Here is a 14,234-nt window from a genome sequence, read left to right on the forward strand (position 1 = left end):
CTCCAGATTTTATCAGAGCAGCTGTGTGAGCAGACAGAGATGATTCCTTCTCCTCAGGCAGTTTGCCTAATCCAAAGCAAGCGCTTCAAGGAGAGGTTGGGGGTGGGGGCAGGAGATCCATAGCAGGAGGAAAAGGTTAAGCAGCCAGTGATGGGAGTTTCCTAGAAAATTCTGAAGTGGAACATTTTCTGGAAAATTATCCCATGTAAATTTGCTTAGGGCAAATTGTCTTTCTTTCTTTTTCCAAAAAATTATTTATTTGGTTTTTCAGATAAAAAATTTACAGTTACATATCAAACATAAATAATAAAAACAAGATTCCAAGGAATCTCCTGGGCTTCCAGTCCTATTATTAATAATTCCTCCTGCATCTTTTATGATGATCCAAATCTTTTACATCTCCGTTGTGTCCAGAATCCACCATTAAACTATAAGTGATATTCCAATCCTACTAACGATTTTAACTGTTTACAGTGGTGCCCCGCAAGACGAATGCCTCACAAGACAAAAAACTCGCTAGACGAAAGAGTTTTCCGTTTTTTGAGTCGTTCCGCAAGACGAATTTCCCTATGGGCTTGCTTCGCAAGATGAAACGTCTTGCGAGTTCTTGCGAATTTGTTTCCTTTTTCTTAAAGCCGCTAAGCCGTTAATAGCCGCTAAGCCGCTAATAGCCGCTAATAGCCATGCTTCGCAAGACGAAAAAACCGCAAGACGAAGAGACTCGCGGAACGGATTAATTTCGTCTTGCGAGGCACCACTGTACAATGGTCTTTAAGATAAGTTATAAATCAGGAAGAGCAAAATTTTAATAAGGAATGGGGGAAATCGCTTAGGGCAAATTTTCAGCGTGAACTGGAATTTTTTCTGACGCCCTAGAGCAGCAGGGCAACAGGCCTGTGGGCCCCCCCCTTTTGAACTGGGAGAGCAAGCTATGCCCACTTTCTCTACATGTGATGTCATATGTGGTATTAGGTGTAGGGCAGCTGAAGACATTGCTAAGCTGAAAGGGGAATGGCAGGAGCCGCCAATCAGGTGACCAGTGGTGCCTGCAAAGCGCTGTCTGCCTGGCTTTTTAGAGACTCCGGCAGCCAGCTGATTGTCAGATTTTGCAGAGTGCTAAACCCCAGGGCTTGGCAAGGCCTAACAATGAGTTGATTGTCAGCATCCTGTGGGTTGTGCCTTTGCCTGCAGAGTTTGATTTCAAAGTGTGGGGATGAAAGCCGGCCACCTGATGGCATTGTGATATCAGGCAATTGGCAAGTGGGTGGCTCCGCTCACCTGTCAAACGTGACTCACGCACAGTGTGGTGACATAAGGATCCGGCCCACTGGCAGCATACCCTCCCACCCCCACCCCAGCACGAAAACTTCCCTGTTTTGCAAAGGCCTTCAGAACTCAGGAAGGAGGGATAAAAGAGGTTTGCAAGATAGGATTTCAAATTGTCTGGGGACAGGTTTTTATTGTATTTTTTGTCCTAAGCTACTGGAAAGTCTGATGGGGTCAATTTAAGCAGGGTGTAATTTAAAACAACAAGGACATCAACAACAAAACCCGGCACGCTCGTGTTCAGTCCCTCTTTCCACCTGTTCAGCCATGCGACCAAAGCAGTCTGCAATCTTTTCTAAAAAAAATTCTTCCAGTCTCTTTTCCATGCCAATATTGAAACCCTATTCAAATGTGATAGATGGAATCCTTTAGCAAAATAATAACCTGTTATTTCCTTGTATTTGTAGCCTGCCTTACTTCCATCTTGAACCCCAAGGTGGCACAGATGTAGTTCCCAGGCAATAACCATTCAGGCAATAACCAGACCCAATAGACTTTTCAGACTGCATCAATTTACTCTCCACCCCTCCCTTTCTTAAAGAGCACACAGCATCCAGAAAATAAAGCTAAACATTCACCAAAAGTGTCAAGGGTAGGGGTGAGAACTGCTTACTTGTTGCTGTTTGCCACTTTAAAAATAAGAGAGAGGTTGAAATCCCATGCTAAAGTGATACAGGGTCTGTCTATGTTTGCATCTCCCTATTAACAATAGAGGGACATGGGTGGCACTGTGGGTTAAACCACAGAGCCTAGGACTTGCCGATCAGAAGGTCGGCGGTTCGAATCCCCGCGATGGGGTGAGCTCCTGTTGCTCGGTCCCTGCTCATGCCAACCTAGCAGTTCGAAAGCACGTCAAGTGCAAGTAGATAAATAGGTACCGCTCCGGCGGGAAGGTAAATGGCGTTTCCGTGCGCTGCTCTGGTTCGCCAGAAGCGGCTTAGTCATGCTGGCCACATGACCCAGAAGCTGTATGCCGGCTCCCTCGGCCAATAAAGTGAGATGAGCGCCACAACCCCAGAGTCGGCCACGACTGGACCTAATGGTCAGGGGTCCCTTTACCTATTAACAATAGAATAAGCACAGGTACAAAATGAAGCAGACTTAATGGCTCACATCTAAGGAGGAAAGGCTGTAGCTCAGCGGTAAAGTATCCGATTTGTATGCAGATGGTCCCAGGTTCAATCCTTGGCATCTCAAGGCAGGGCTGGGAGAAACCCTTGTCTGAAACCCTTGAGAGCTGCTGCCGGCCAGTGAAGGCAGTACTGAGTGAGATGAACCCCTAGTCTGACTTGGTATGTGGCAGGTTCCTATCAGAAATATCAATGATTGCAAGACTGTGACGTTCTGCCTGATTCATCCAAAACGATGTGATAATTTTAGCAATAGCAATATTTACAGCCCTTTCATATTTTGGCCTTCAGGGATGCAAGGACTCCCTTTTATCCACATCAATACACACACAGAAGAACATAAAGGAAACAAGGCAAACTGTGAGAAAAGCAAGCTTGATCTCACACTTTCCGGTTTGATTCCAATCCTTGAATTTCTATTTAAATGTTTCAAGCTCCCCATCCCTGCTCAAAATGAGTTTTCAAACTAACATGCACCACATTTCTCCAGTTTTCCAAACAACAACAAAATCCAACAGTGGACGTTTTAATAAATTTAGACACTGTTTTTACTAAACTGATCACCCTTAGTGAATAATCTGCTGTGCCTTTTCCACGCGTTCACATGTGGTCCTTTCTTCAGAAGGTTATAATCATACGAGATTGCTTTGAGGATAATGATTGGGTGTTTAAGAGATGTTAGCTACACTCAGCTTCTTTTAATCTTAGTATTTAATTGGATTTAGTAGAGTTTCCTAAATATAAGAGAAATACACTAGTGGTAATGCAAAATTAGGAAACTGCTCATTGGTATTTAACTCCTGTGAAATTATTCAGAACGTATAAAGGCATTCCAAATGTTTGCTGGAAGTGTGAAAAATATGAAGGGAGATTTTACCATGCTTGGTGAACACATAAAAAAGCTAAGAAATATTGGATACAAACAATACAGAAGATTTGAAAAGATTTCAACTGAATCCAGAACATTTCCTTTTAGGACCATTGGATATACAAATAGAAAAGGATTATGGAAGATTATTTCATTAAATGATTACAGTGGTGAGACGTTTATATGCACAAAGATGGAAAGATTTATCATTACCTACTATGGGGGACTGGTTGCTGAATAGACTTGGCTGACATGGAGAAGTTAACATGTTTAGAGAAAAATCATTGTTGATATTTATTAATGACTGGAAACCCATTATGGAATTTTTGCACGAAAAAGAAAGTGAACTTGTGATATGTGGGTTTGAGGATTGAAGAAAACACTGTTTTATAGAAAGTAGAATAGTTGGGGGTTACCTTGGAGTGAATGTTTTGAATACTTTTTTTATATGGCTGACAGTCAAAGAATCAGAAGCCCTATTTTCCCCCTTTCTCTTTCTTTGTTTTTAATTAGATTGGCTTTTTTATCTTTTTGTGTTCCAAAAAATATGTATTTGATATTAATCTTTGTATATCTTCTTTTAAGCTTTACTAAAATCTATTGGAGGAATATAGTAAAATCAGGATACTGCATGCAACTTACCCGTTTTTACTGAACACCCTGAGCCACATGTGGATGTTTGGCCCCAACAAACACAAGCAGTGCAATGTAGTAAATGTGGACAGAAGAACTGCAAATAGGAAGGTCTCCAGTACTGACCTGGAAAAAAGGGAGGCAACAGCATATGGGTCAGTGGAGCTCTCTTCCAAGGTCTGCCTTGGCAAACTCAACAGAAAGGATACTTCAATGTGGATTTCAATTTCCCTAAGTTCTGTAATAGAGAGAGGACCACACTCCATCGTGGACCACCTTCCAGGGACCATATGTGAGTAGTGATTGGGTCCAGAGCCAAAAGCAGACAGAGTAACAAATATTTCTTTTACCTTTACACAGGAGGCTATAGACAAACACACATTCATCCATACAAGCAAGAGGCATCATCACCCACTCATAAAAACAGCTGTGCTGGATCAGGCCCAGGATCCACCTAGTCCAGCATCCTATTCCCACAACGGTCAATGAGAGAATCTCAGCACAAGAGTATTCTGCTCTCCTTCAGTTTCCAGCAACTGGTATGCATAAGCATATTGCCTCTGCCAGTGGAGATGGAACATAACCATTATGGTTACCGTATTTTTCGCCCCATAGGGCGCACCGGCCCATAGGGTGCACCTAGGGTTTTTTTGGGGGGGGGGGAAATAAGGGGAAAAATATTTTCCCCCAGGCGAGGGGCTGGGGCGGGGGAAGCCCGAGCTTCCCCCGACCCCAGAACAGGCAGCTCTCCGCAAGCCGTGGGAACGCAACGCGAAGTTGCGCCGGGCTCCCACGGTTTGTGGAGAGCTGTGTGAAGCCCGGGGCACGCTCCGCTTTGCGCCCCGGGTTTCGGGATGCAGGCTGCTATCCGCAAGCCTAGGGAGCCCAGCGGGAACTCCCCAGGCTTGCGGATAGCTTCCTGAAACCTGCATTCGCCCCATAGGACACATACAGATTTCCCCTTCATTTTTGGAGGGGGAAAAGTGCGTCCTATAGGGCGAAAAATACGGTAGTTGCCACTGGTGGCCTCGTCCTCCATGCATTTGTCTAGTCCTTTTTTTAGGCCTTCCAAGCTGGTGGCCAAATTCCATAATCTAATGTTCTGTCTGAAGTACTTTTGTCCTGAATTTTCCAACATTCCGTTTCACTGGATGTCCACAAAATTTAGTATTATGAGAAGTGGCGCGCGAACCTTTCCTCTTATCCACTTTCTCCACACCAGGCATAATTTTGAACACCTCGATAATGTCGCATCCTACTCCCCTATTTCCAAAACTAAGAAGTCCCAAACGCTGCAGCCTTTCCACCTAGGGGAGTTGCTCCATCCCCTCAACCATTTTGTTGGCCTTTTTCTGAACCTTTCCAACTCTACAATATCCTTTTTAAGGAGAGGTGACCACACAATACTCCAAGCAAACGCCTGGGTCTACTATGAAGCATGCAAACTTGGGCAGACCTGGGTCCAAATGACTCAATGCAGTACAGGACATTTGGCTTTGTGATTTATGATGTGTTTTACATAAAGCAACTTACTCTATCAGCGGCGCTCCATAAAGAACAATTATTCCATGAAATAGGATGCAAGACATGAAGAAATATACACAGCATCTTAGAAACCTTGCCACCTTTGAAAGAAAGAAAGAAATTATTTATATAGTGCCCATGGCACACATGACACTTTATACAAGCAGGGGAGGACAGGTCCCTGCCCCAAGAAGTTTACAATCTAAAATCTGACACAGGGCACAACAACATAGGAAGGAGAAACAGGGGTAAACTATACCCAGCTGTTTCAGCTGCATGTGCTTAAGCCTTGTAGTATTACTGACATCTGGCTGCATTCAGCCAAGTTCTGCTCAGGTCAGATCCACTGAAATTAATGGGTGTGACTAACTTAGATTCAATAACTCCCAACAGGTCCTGCTAGTCATGTCCATTAATTTCAGTGGGTCTTGCCTGACTAGAACTTAGTTAGATTAGAACCCTGTCTGGGCACCACAATTTAAGAAGGATACTGACAAGCCGAAACATGTTCAGAGGAGAGCGACCAAGATTATCAAAACAAAATAAAAAAAATTCCTTCCAGTAGCACCTTAAAGACCAACTAAGTTAGTTCTTGGTATGAGCTTTCGTGTGCATGCACACTTCTTCAGATACACTGAAACAGAAGTCACCAGACCTTTCTATATAGTGAGAAGGTGGGGAGGGGTACTACTCAGAAGGGTGGTGGGATTGGGTGATTGGCAGATAGCTGTGATGAGCTTGTTGACGACTCTTAACGACTGCAATAGGTCTTACAGGAAAAAGCAAGGGGTGAGAAGGTGAAAAATGGCTTTGTCATGTATAATGAGATAAGAATCCAATGTCTTTGTTCAGACCAGGTCTCTCCATGGTTTTAAGTTTGGTAATAAGTTGCAATTCAGCAGCTTCTCTTTCCAGTCTATTTCAGAAGCTGCTGAATTTTTCACCTTCTCACCCCTTGCTTCCAGTCTATTTCAGAAGCTGCCATTTTTCACCTTCTCACCCCTTGCTTTTTCCTGTAAGACCTATTGCAGTCGTTAAGAGTCGTCAACAGGCTCATCACAGCTATCTGCCAATCACCCAATCCCACCACCCTTCTGAGTAATACCCCTCCCCACCTTCTCACTATATAGAAGGGTCTGGTGACTTCTGTTTCAGTGTATCTGAAGAAGTGTGCATGCACACGAAAGCTCATACCAAGAACTAACTTAGTTGGTCTTTAAGGTGCTACTGGAAGGAATTTTTTTATTTTGTTTTTTACTATGGCAGACCAACACGGCTACCTATCTGTAACAAGATTATCAAGGGTCTGGAAACCAAGCCTTATGAGGAACAGTTCAGGGGGTTGGGTATGTTTCGCCTGGAAAACAGACGACTGAGAGGAGACATGAGAGTCACCTTCAGATGGAGCAAGCTTATGGTTCTTCTGCTCTGGAAGGTAGGACACAAACCAATGGATTCAAGTTACATGAAAGGAGATCCCGACGCAACTTCAGGAAGAACTTTCTAACAATAAAAGCTGTTCGACAGTAGAACAGATTCCCTCGGGAGGTTGTGGACTCTCCTTCCCTGGAGGTTTTTTTAAGCAGAGATTGGATGACCATCTGTCATGGATGCTTTAGTTAAGATTCCTGCATTGCAGGGGGTTGGACTAGATGTCCCTTTGGGATCCATTCCAACTGTATGATTCTATGAATTCTATGAAGATGCACAGCAACTACTTTTGTTCATTTTGCAAACAGGCATGTGCCAGTGAAGTCAAATGGAACGCACATCAGCAAAAACCACATAGGAGAGAATGGAAATTATTGAGATCAAACAGGGATTGGTCCTAGCCATAGATCAGGCATAGGCAAACTCGGTCCTCCAGATGTTTTGGGACTACAATTCCCATCATCCCTGACCACTGGTCCTGTTAGCTAGGGATGATGGGAGTTGTAGTCCCAAAACATCTGGAGGGCCGAGTTTGCCTATGCCTGCCTTAGATCTATAACCTTTTTGATAAGTGAAGAACTCAACATGGGACATTATAAAGTAAAAAATCTCAAATATTATCACTGCAGTCATAGATCTGAGATTAGGACCACGAAGCAAAGAGCCTTGTGTTGTCCTAACCTTGTCAGTGTCCTAACTTTGGGACTTCAAAGTGCCCAATCACCTGATGTCTGTCCATCTGTCAAATTTGGCCCATGAGCTTAGGCCTGCAAAGCCAAAAAGATTCCCCAGAAGTACTCAGTTCAAATCTGATCTCAGCCATGAACTTATCAGGTAGCTGGAACTAAAGCTCTACTCTCCCATCTGGCATACCTTACAAGACTGTCTGAAGGACTGCAACAAAAAAAAAGTAGGAGATGCATATTTAAAAGACGTAAAAGGTACTAAGTGTTACTATTATCTGACATTCCAAACATTATGTTTTACCAAGATTAAAACTTACCTTATGGGCAAGTGAAGTTCTTCTATTAGATGGATTTGGTTTAAGAATGAAATACAGGACTATATTTACAGTGCCAACACTTGCTGAACAGATGCATAACCAAGTCAGGTGTGTTCCCAAGATTGAGAAGTTTTCCAAAAACAGAGAAGGAATGACAGTTGCTACAATAATGGAGAATATACAGATAACATTGGCAGACAGTAGTCTTTTTATTTCAGTTTCTTTCATGGTGCCTTTAGTCCTGTCTTCAATTTCCACCTGTTGAGAAGCAAATTAAGGTAGTTATATTCTTGTACAAACAAACAGAAATTCTCTTTTTGCAAGAAAACATGGTACTGAAAATGTTGCATCTTATCAAGGTCGCCCCTAAATCTACAGGCACCTTTAGCTCAGATTTAGGTTCACACAAGAGTCCTGGAGATAGCGACAGGAGCAGCAACAGTAGATGAGAACCATACAAGGTGAAGGAAGGGCTAGGTAGAATAAGAGAAACTACATGCAGGATGAGGAAGAATAATAACCACAAAGGGCTACGGGCTCCACAAAGGAAAATTGGCTCTGTGGTCCCAGTTAAGCTGATTCACATGAAAAAGATCACAATGGTTCGAAATGATTGGTCACTACTGCTTCTCAGCCCCTAAACATCCACCTGTTAAAAAGTAGCTGCCAGAACAGTGACTCAACCCATCTCTGACCACCTTATGCTTTGGGGGGGGGGGGTTAATTCCAATGCGCCTTTGCCTTGGGGAGGATTGGAGTAGACAACCACTTCAGATGCAGAGTCACAATAGAGTAGCTTGCTCTTAGAAGGATGCAAGTCACTGGTGCAGGCTATATGTATGCACATGTTAAGCATCATTATGGCCTGGCATTCCACTGAGTGTTTTTATTTTGATTATATATTTTGTGGCTTTATATCTTGAATTTGTTCTGTGAACTGCTCCGAGACCTCTGGGTTTAGGGCGGTATATAAATTCAATAAATTATAATCATAATACTCCCATTACAAAGACTCACCTGCACTATCAGGGGTTCCTTTGCGAAACTTATCAAGGGTTTTCCAACAAGGCAGAGGAACAAACAAGGAGACGCAAGCCTTCCTGGCAGTTCCTTCACTCCACCCTTCCCTGCACATACAACCGAAGGGAAGTAACTGGGTGTGTTCTTGGGCAAGCCTGGGCCGACCTTAATGGCAACCTACTGGCGGATCCCTGGGTGATTTGCAGTTAGATCGGCAAGTCTGACAATTGAATTTTGACGTCAGTAGAAAAGTTGTCTGTAGAAAACAAAACACGACTCTCCTACTTGGCTGGCTTTGAGTCTCTGGCTGGTCTTTAGAATCGGAATCCTGCCCCTGTGGCGGCTCCGGGTGCATGACGTACCTGGACCCGTGCATGCAGGCTCATCCCAAGAGACGGCTCCCAAATCCCGTGTTTCCCATTGGCAGCCCTTGGGATTCTAGCAGGAAGGGAAGCAAAGCCGGTCCTGCAGCCTTGAGCTCGCCCACGTCTGTCCTCTAGGGAGGGAACTGCGTAGAAGAGGCGAAGGGGGCTCGTCGCCGTCCACAACCCCGGAGACAGGGAACTGGGTTTCGGAGGAGAGGAGCCGGGGTGGGGTGGGGTGGGGGTCGTCACCTGCGTCCGCCTTACCTGCCCGTCCCCTCCGGAGCCAGTGGGCGGGGCTTCGCAAAGACAGCCCTCCGTCACCAGGAAACCGCCTCCATCCTCCTCTTCAGACGGCAGCGACAAGCGCCTCCCGTCGTGTTCTCTGTGACGTCACAACAAGCGGCCCGCCCCCTTCTCATCCATCTTGACCAATAGGCGTGCGAAAGGGAGGGAGGAAATGGGAGAGAGAGCGGCGGTTGAACCCGGAAGAGGAAGTGCCGACGCTGAGGCGGCTGCCGGAAGTTGAAAGGACCCGACTCGGTTTGTTTTGGTGGCAGCGGACGGGGACGGCGCTTCTGTTCCGCAGGCTTCGTCGCGGGTGGTTCGCCATGGTGTGCGAGAAGTGTGAGTTTGTTCGGGGAGGGGGCTGAAGGAAGGGTGGGGCGGCGGTTTGCTGAGAATGTGACGTCACGGCCGTTGTTTTAAACGGCGGAGCCTCCGCGCGAGAGACCCCTAGAGCGACGCTTCTCAGAGAGATGGTATAAGGAGGCCTTTCTGGAGTCTTGTGTGTCCCTCCTCAAGGCATCGCCCTACAGAGAGGAGGAAGAGGCGTCTCTGTATAAGTCACTGTTCTGGCTTTGCCTCCCTTCCAGACATAAGTTAGAGCCCTGCTGGATCAGGCTCTAAGGCAGGCATGTCCAAAGTCCGTTTCGGGGGCCTAATCCCTGTGGCAGTTTATTTCCTGTGGTAAAATCCTTAAAAAACAACAACTTCAACCTCAACCCTAAAAAAAGCTCAACAACTTTGGGGTAAAATCCTTAAGGAAGGTTAACAACTTCAATCCTAAAGAAAGGTCAGCAACTTTGGTCGGCCCTCAGGGCCCTTCACTTCATCAAATCAGGCCCTCTTTGAAAAAAGTTTGGACACCATTGCCCTATGGCTTGCCTGCTCCAGTATCCCATTTATTTACAGGGGCCAACCTGCTTGGCCCTCTCCATCAGTAACTCATGCAGAACCACAAGTGGATTGGCTGCTGATGGACAAGTGGTTTCTTAACTCATTTACACACTGAAGCAAAACATTTTGGGGCTAAAGAGTGAGGTGTGCCTCCAACTTCTATTCAGTAAAAGCATGGGGGTGGGGGGTGGGGTAGGAGTTAACTGTGAAATCATGATGAGGTGCATCATGCTATTGGTGTTCTGAGAATTCATTGTTCATTTATTAGGCAGGCTGGATGCATTGACATCTAACATGCAAGGTTAAAGCTATCAGTGGCTACTAACAATGAGGTATGCCTCTGAATACCAATTGCTGGGGCACAGCAGTGGGACAGGGCTCTTGTTTTCATATCCCACTTCCATGGGAAATAGAGTGCTGAACTAGTTGGTCTTTGGTTGGATCTGGAAGGGTCCTTTGTATGTTCGTTGATGATGACCACTCAGCCTGGTAGGCCTGCATGAGCTTTGTTTATCAGCTATGGATGTCTGCTTTTCAAAGGGAATTGTAATAGTAGTGGATTAATAGAATGACCTATACTGTATTACCCATGTTCAAATAGTTGAACTAATTTAAAGGTGGGCCTAATGAAATATGTGGTGTGTTCTCAAAAGACTTCCAAAACAGATTGGAATATCACAGCCTTTGCATTTCTGTTTTTCCATAGGTGAGAGAAAACTTGGTACTGTAATTACACCTGATACATGGAAAGATGGTGCAAGAAACACCACAGGTATTTCTAAATACTATCTAATCACTTCAGTAGATATTCTTTCTAACATTTATTGATAAGCAAACCTTGAAATGTGAGTAGATTACCTTCAAGGTGCATTATTTTTTGCAATCTTATTTCAGATGCTTATATGCAAGTGTTTGTCTCATTTATGTTACAGTCCAGAGATTCAAATTTGCTACAGATCTGTTATTTTGATGCCAGTAGCAATTTCCTTAGGCAGGGTAACAAATAGGAAAAAAAATGCCTCCTTCATTCACACACACACACACACACACACACACACACACACACCCCACACCTCTGTGAGCACTGCAGACCCCTCCTTGGGCCGGGAGAGATGGCCCATACGGCTGCCAAGAGCAGTGCAAGAGTGTGCTTACAAACTGAGATAAGGAGTAGGGCTTGGGAGAGACAACTGGTTTTGTGGTGAGCCTTAGGAAAGAGAGAGAAGAGGGTAGTGAAAAAAGCAGTTATATAGGCAGTAGGAAATGGAGAAAAGTGGACACGTGGGACATACTTATTACTTGAAAGTTTTTTACAGTAGCACAGAATTTGGATGATGCTTTAAAGTTCTTTTTAGAACTTCCATCAATTTTCTCATTCATTGGATATTACTCATTCACTCATTTTATCAACTCCAGTAGCAGAGATCCCACTGCCCATCTCCAGGCTCAAAAGAAGGGTAGGAAAACTCCTTGTTTGCCTGGAGAACCTCAACAGGAATCCTGGGTTTGGTGCCAATAACCTGGGAGTTAAAGAAATATGTTTGTAAAACTTTAATTGATTTAATTAGTTCAGTTATTCAAAGAACACTGAAGCACTAATCAAAACTAAATTTGTGAAATGTTCTGATTGAATCATCTGTATAAATGCAGCATATTTCTGTAAACATAGTACATTATATAGAAAAACTGGGCACCTTGCACACTTGTATACACCTTTTGGTTGTATTCTTGGAAAATAAGGGATATGTGAGCACGGGTCTTAATTTATAATAGTTTTGCAAAATATGTATATCAAGCAATAAACTTATTTGTTCTTTTTAGAAAGTGGTGGGAGAAAACTAAATGAAAACAAGGCATTGACATCAAAGAAGGCAAGGTAACTGAAGTATTAAATTATCATTATCATCATCATCATCATTACCACCCACTCTTCACATGCAGTTCCTAGGGCAGCTTGCAGAAATTAAAATTCAGAATGAAAACAGTTAAAACAAATTAGGTGTCACAGAAATAGAGTGGGTCCAGAAAAGACACATATCAGTTGTCCAAAGGCCTGGGTAAAGAGGTGCATCTTCAGGACTTCCATGAAACCTGCATAGTGAAGGTGCCCAATGCACCTCTGTGAGGAGGGAAAGCAAAGACTTCTGTGAGGAGGGAAAGCAAAGGGGCTGCCACAGAGAATGCCCACTCTTGGGCCACCACTACACTACCACCCAAATCTCAAAGGGTGCTAAAACTACCAAGAGGGATTCCTTTGTTGATCCTAACAGGTAAGAGGATCTTGTCAGGAAGGTGGTTTCTCAGATATTTGGGGCTTAATTCGTTTACTGCTTTAAAAACCTTGAATTGAACCTGGAAACCAGCTGGCAACCATTGCAGCTGTTTTAAAAGATGGGCTTTGTGAGTTTTATAAGCATCCTTAGCCACTAATCTGGCTGCTGCATTTTAGCCCAGCTGAAGTTTCCAAGTCATTTTCAAGGGTAGCACCACATGGAGCACATTGCAATAATTCAGTCTTGAAGTTACCAGAGCATGGAGTACAATGGCCAAGTCATTTCTGTTCAAAAAGGGCTGTAGCTTTCCCCCCCTTCCCTCTGCACACATACACATATCACCTTACTTTATGCCACCTTTGCAGCCAGCTATTATGGCTGCCATTGCTGCTTCTTTGTGGGCACCAGAGATGTAGCTAGAACAGCTGCCAGAGCAGAGATGAAACAGATGAACAGTGAAGGTGCCATGAGACTCTGGGGAAATGAAAGACGGATTGGGAAAGACCCATTGTGTCCTTTTTGAAACCAGTTTTCAATCTTTTCTTCTCTGCCTCATGGTCCTCCCAGCTGGAGCGTGGCAGAAGTGAAATGCAGCATTAGCAGTTGACTTTTATATCTCAATTACATAGCACTTGACTTTCAAACCATTTTCCAGTATCAATTATTCAAAAAATCCTCTGGGCTGGTTTACCTGTTTTGTGCAAGAGGTGTGGTAAGAAACTTTTTGAAAAAGATGTCAAGTATACCTACATAGTTTAAAGATGTTGATGTGCAAACCAGTCTACATTTGATAAAGTTGAAGTGAAGAACTGCATCTGATCAGCTTTGTAACTTGGAAGTTGCTTTTGAAGATTTTGTTATCAGCCAATTATGTCTTCTCTCTTGTCTTCCTTCCCCCACCCTCATCTGCTCCCAACTGTATGAAGGAAAGCTGTCCATGAATAGGCAACTCAGTTACTTTTTTTTTCCTTCCTAGGTTTGATCCTTATGGTAAAAACAAATTTGCAGTATGCCGAATTTGCAAAAGTTCAGTTCATCAGCCAGGCTCCCACTACTGCCAGGGATGTGCATACAAAAAGGGTGAGACATTTGGCATCAATTCTTCTCTTGTTCAGTAGTTTTTGTACTTTTGGACTAAAAGAAAATGTTTCATTCTCACTGTTCTTCTCGTTAATAGGCATCTGTGCAATGTGTGGGAAGAAAGTGTTGGATACAAAAAACTACAAGCAAACATCCGTTTAATTATATACTACGAACTTTTTCTTGACCAGCTTTACTTTTATCAATGTTGGGGGAAAATGTAAAAGATGGCAGACACCGTCAGAATTTGCATGGACCTTTAGTTGCACTTTGTTAGCGCTGATTATAGACCTGGATAAATGGTCCAATTCATGCCTGTATAAATTTATAATAAGAAAACTGGTGTATTGGCAACTTGATATGGTCACATTTGCCATTTGGCGTTTTGATCTACTGATATTAATA

The 14,234-nt window shown here is 43.8% G+C and overlaps 2 protein-coding genes across 3 annotated transcripts in view; one reads left to right on the top strand and one right to left on the bottom strand.

Moving 5' to 3' along the window:
* PIGF (phosphatidylinositol glycan anchor biosynthesis class F) overlaps positions 1-9,590 on the bottom strand; it is a 38,275-nt gene extending 28,685 nt beyond the window's left edge. The window contains exons 1-4 of one of the 2 annotated variants that reach the window (XM_081855029.1): positions 9,298-9,590; positions 7,916-8,173; positions 5,491-5,582; positions 3,967-4,083 (exon numbers count right to left, since the gene is read on the bottom strand). In XM_081855029.1, the coding sequence (XP_081711155.1) occupies positions 3,967-4,083; positions 5,491-5,582; positions 7,916-8,173; positions 9,298-9,321 (491 nt within the window). In that variant the 5' untranslated portion in view covers positions 9,322-9,590. Of the gene's footprint in view, positions 1-3,966; positions 4,084-5,490; positions 5,583-7,915; positions 8,174-8,932; positions 9,049-9,297 lie in introns of those variants that run through there. The other variant, XM_081855030.1, reaches the window with a different exon arrangement.
* Positions 9,591-9,776: 186 nt separating this feature from the next.
* On the top strand, positions 9,777-14,029 carry CRIPT (CXXC repeat containing interactor of PDZ3 domain). The gene is made up of 5 exons (XM_081855110.1): positions 9,777-9,924; positions 11,183-11,248; positions 12,298-12,352; positions 13,726-13,829; positions 13,927-14,029. Exons 1-5 carry the CDS (start codon positions 9,909-9,911, stop codon positions 13,989-13,991), a joined length of 306 nt encoding a protein of 101 aa, XP_081711236.1. The 5' UTR covers positions 9,777-9,908; the 3' UTR covers positions 13,992-14,029.
* The last annotated feature ends 205 nt before the right edge of the window (positions 14,030-14,234 follow it).

The sequence above is a fragment of the Podarcis erhardii genome (assembly GCF_964252035.2).
Source record: "Podarcis erhardii genome assembly, chromosome: 3".
Lineage (NCBI taxonomy): Eukaryota > Metazoa > Chordata > Lepidosauria > Squamata > Lacertidae > Podarcis > Podarcis erhardii.

Coding starts and splice junctions, on each gene's coding strand:
- CRIPT (XM_081855110.1), top strand. Junction 11,249..12,297: donor TGGTGCAAGAAACACCACAG/GTATTTCTAAAT, acceptor TGTTCTTTTTAG/AAAGTGGTGGGAGAAAACTA. Junction 13,830..13,926: donor GGGATGTGCATACAAAAAGG/GTGAGACATTTG, acceptor TCTCGTTAATAG/GCATCTGTGCAATGTGTGGG.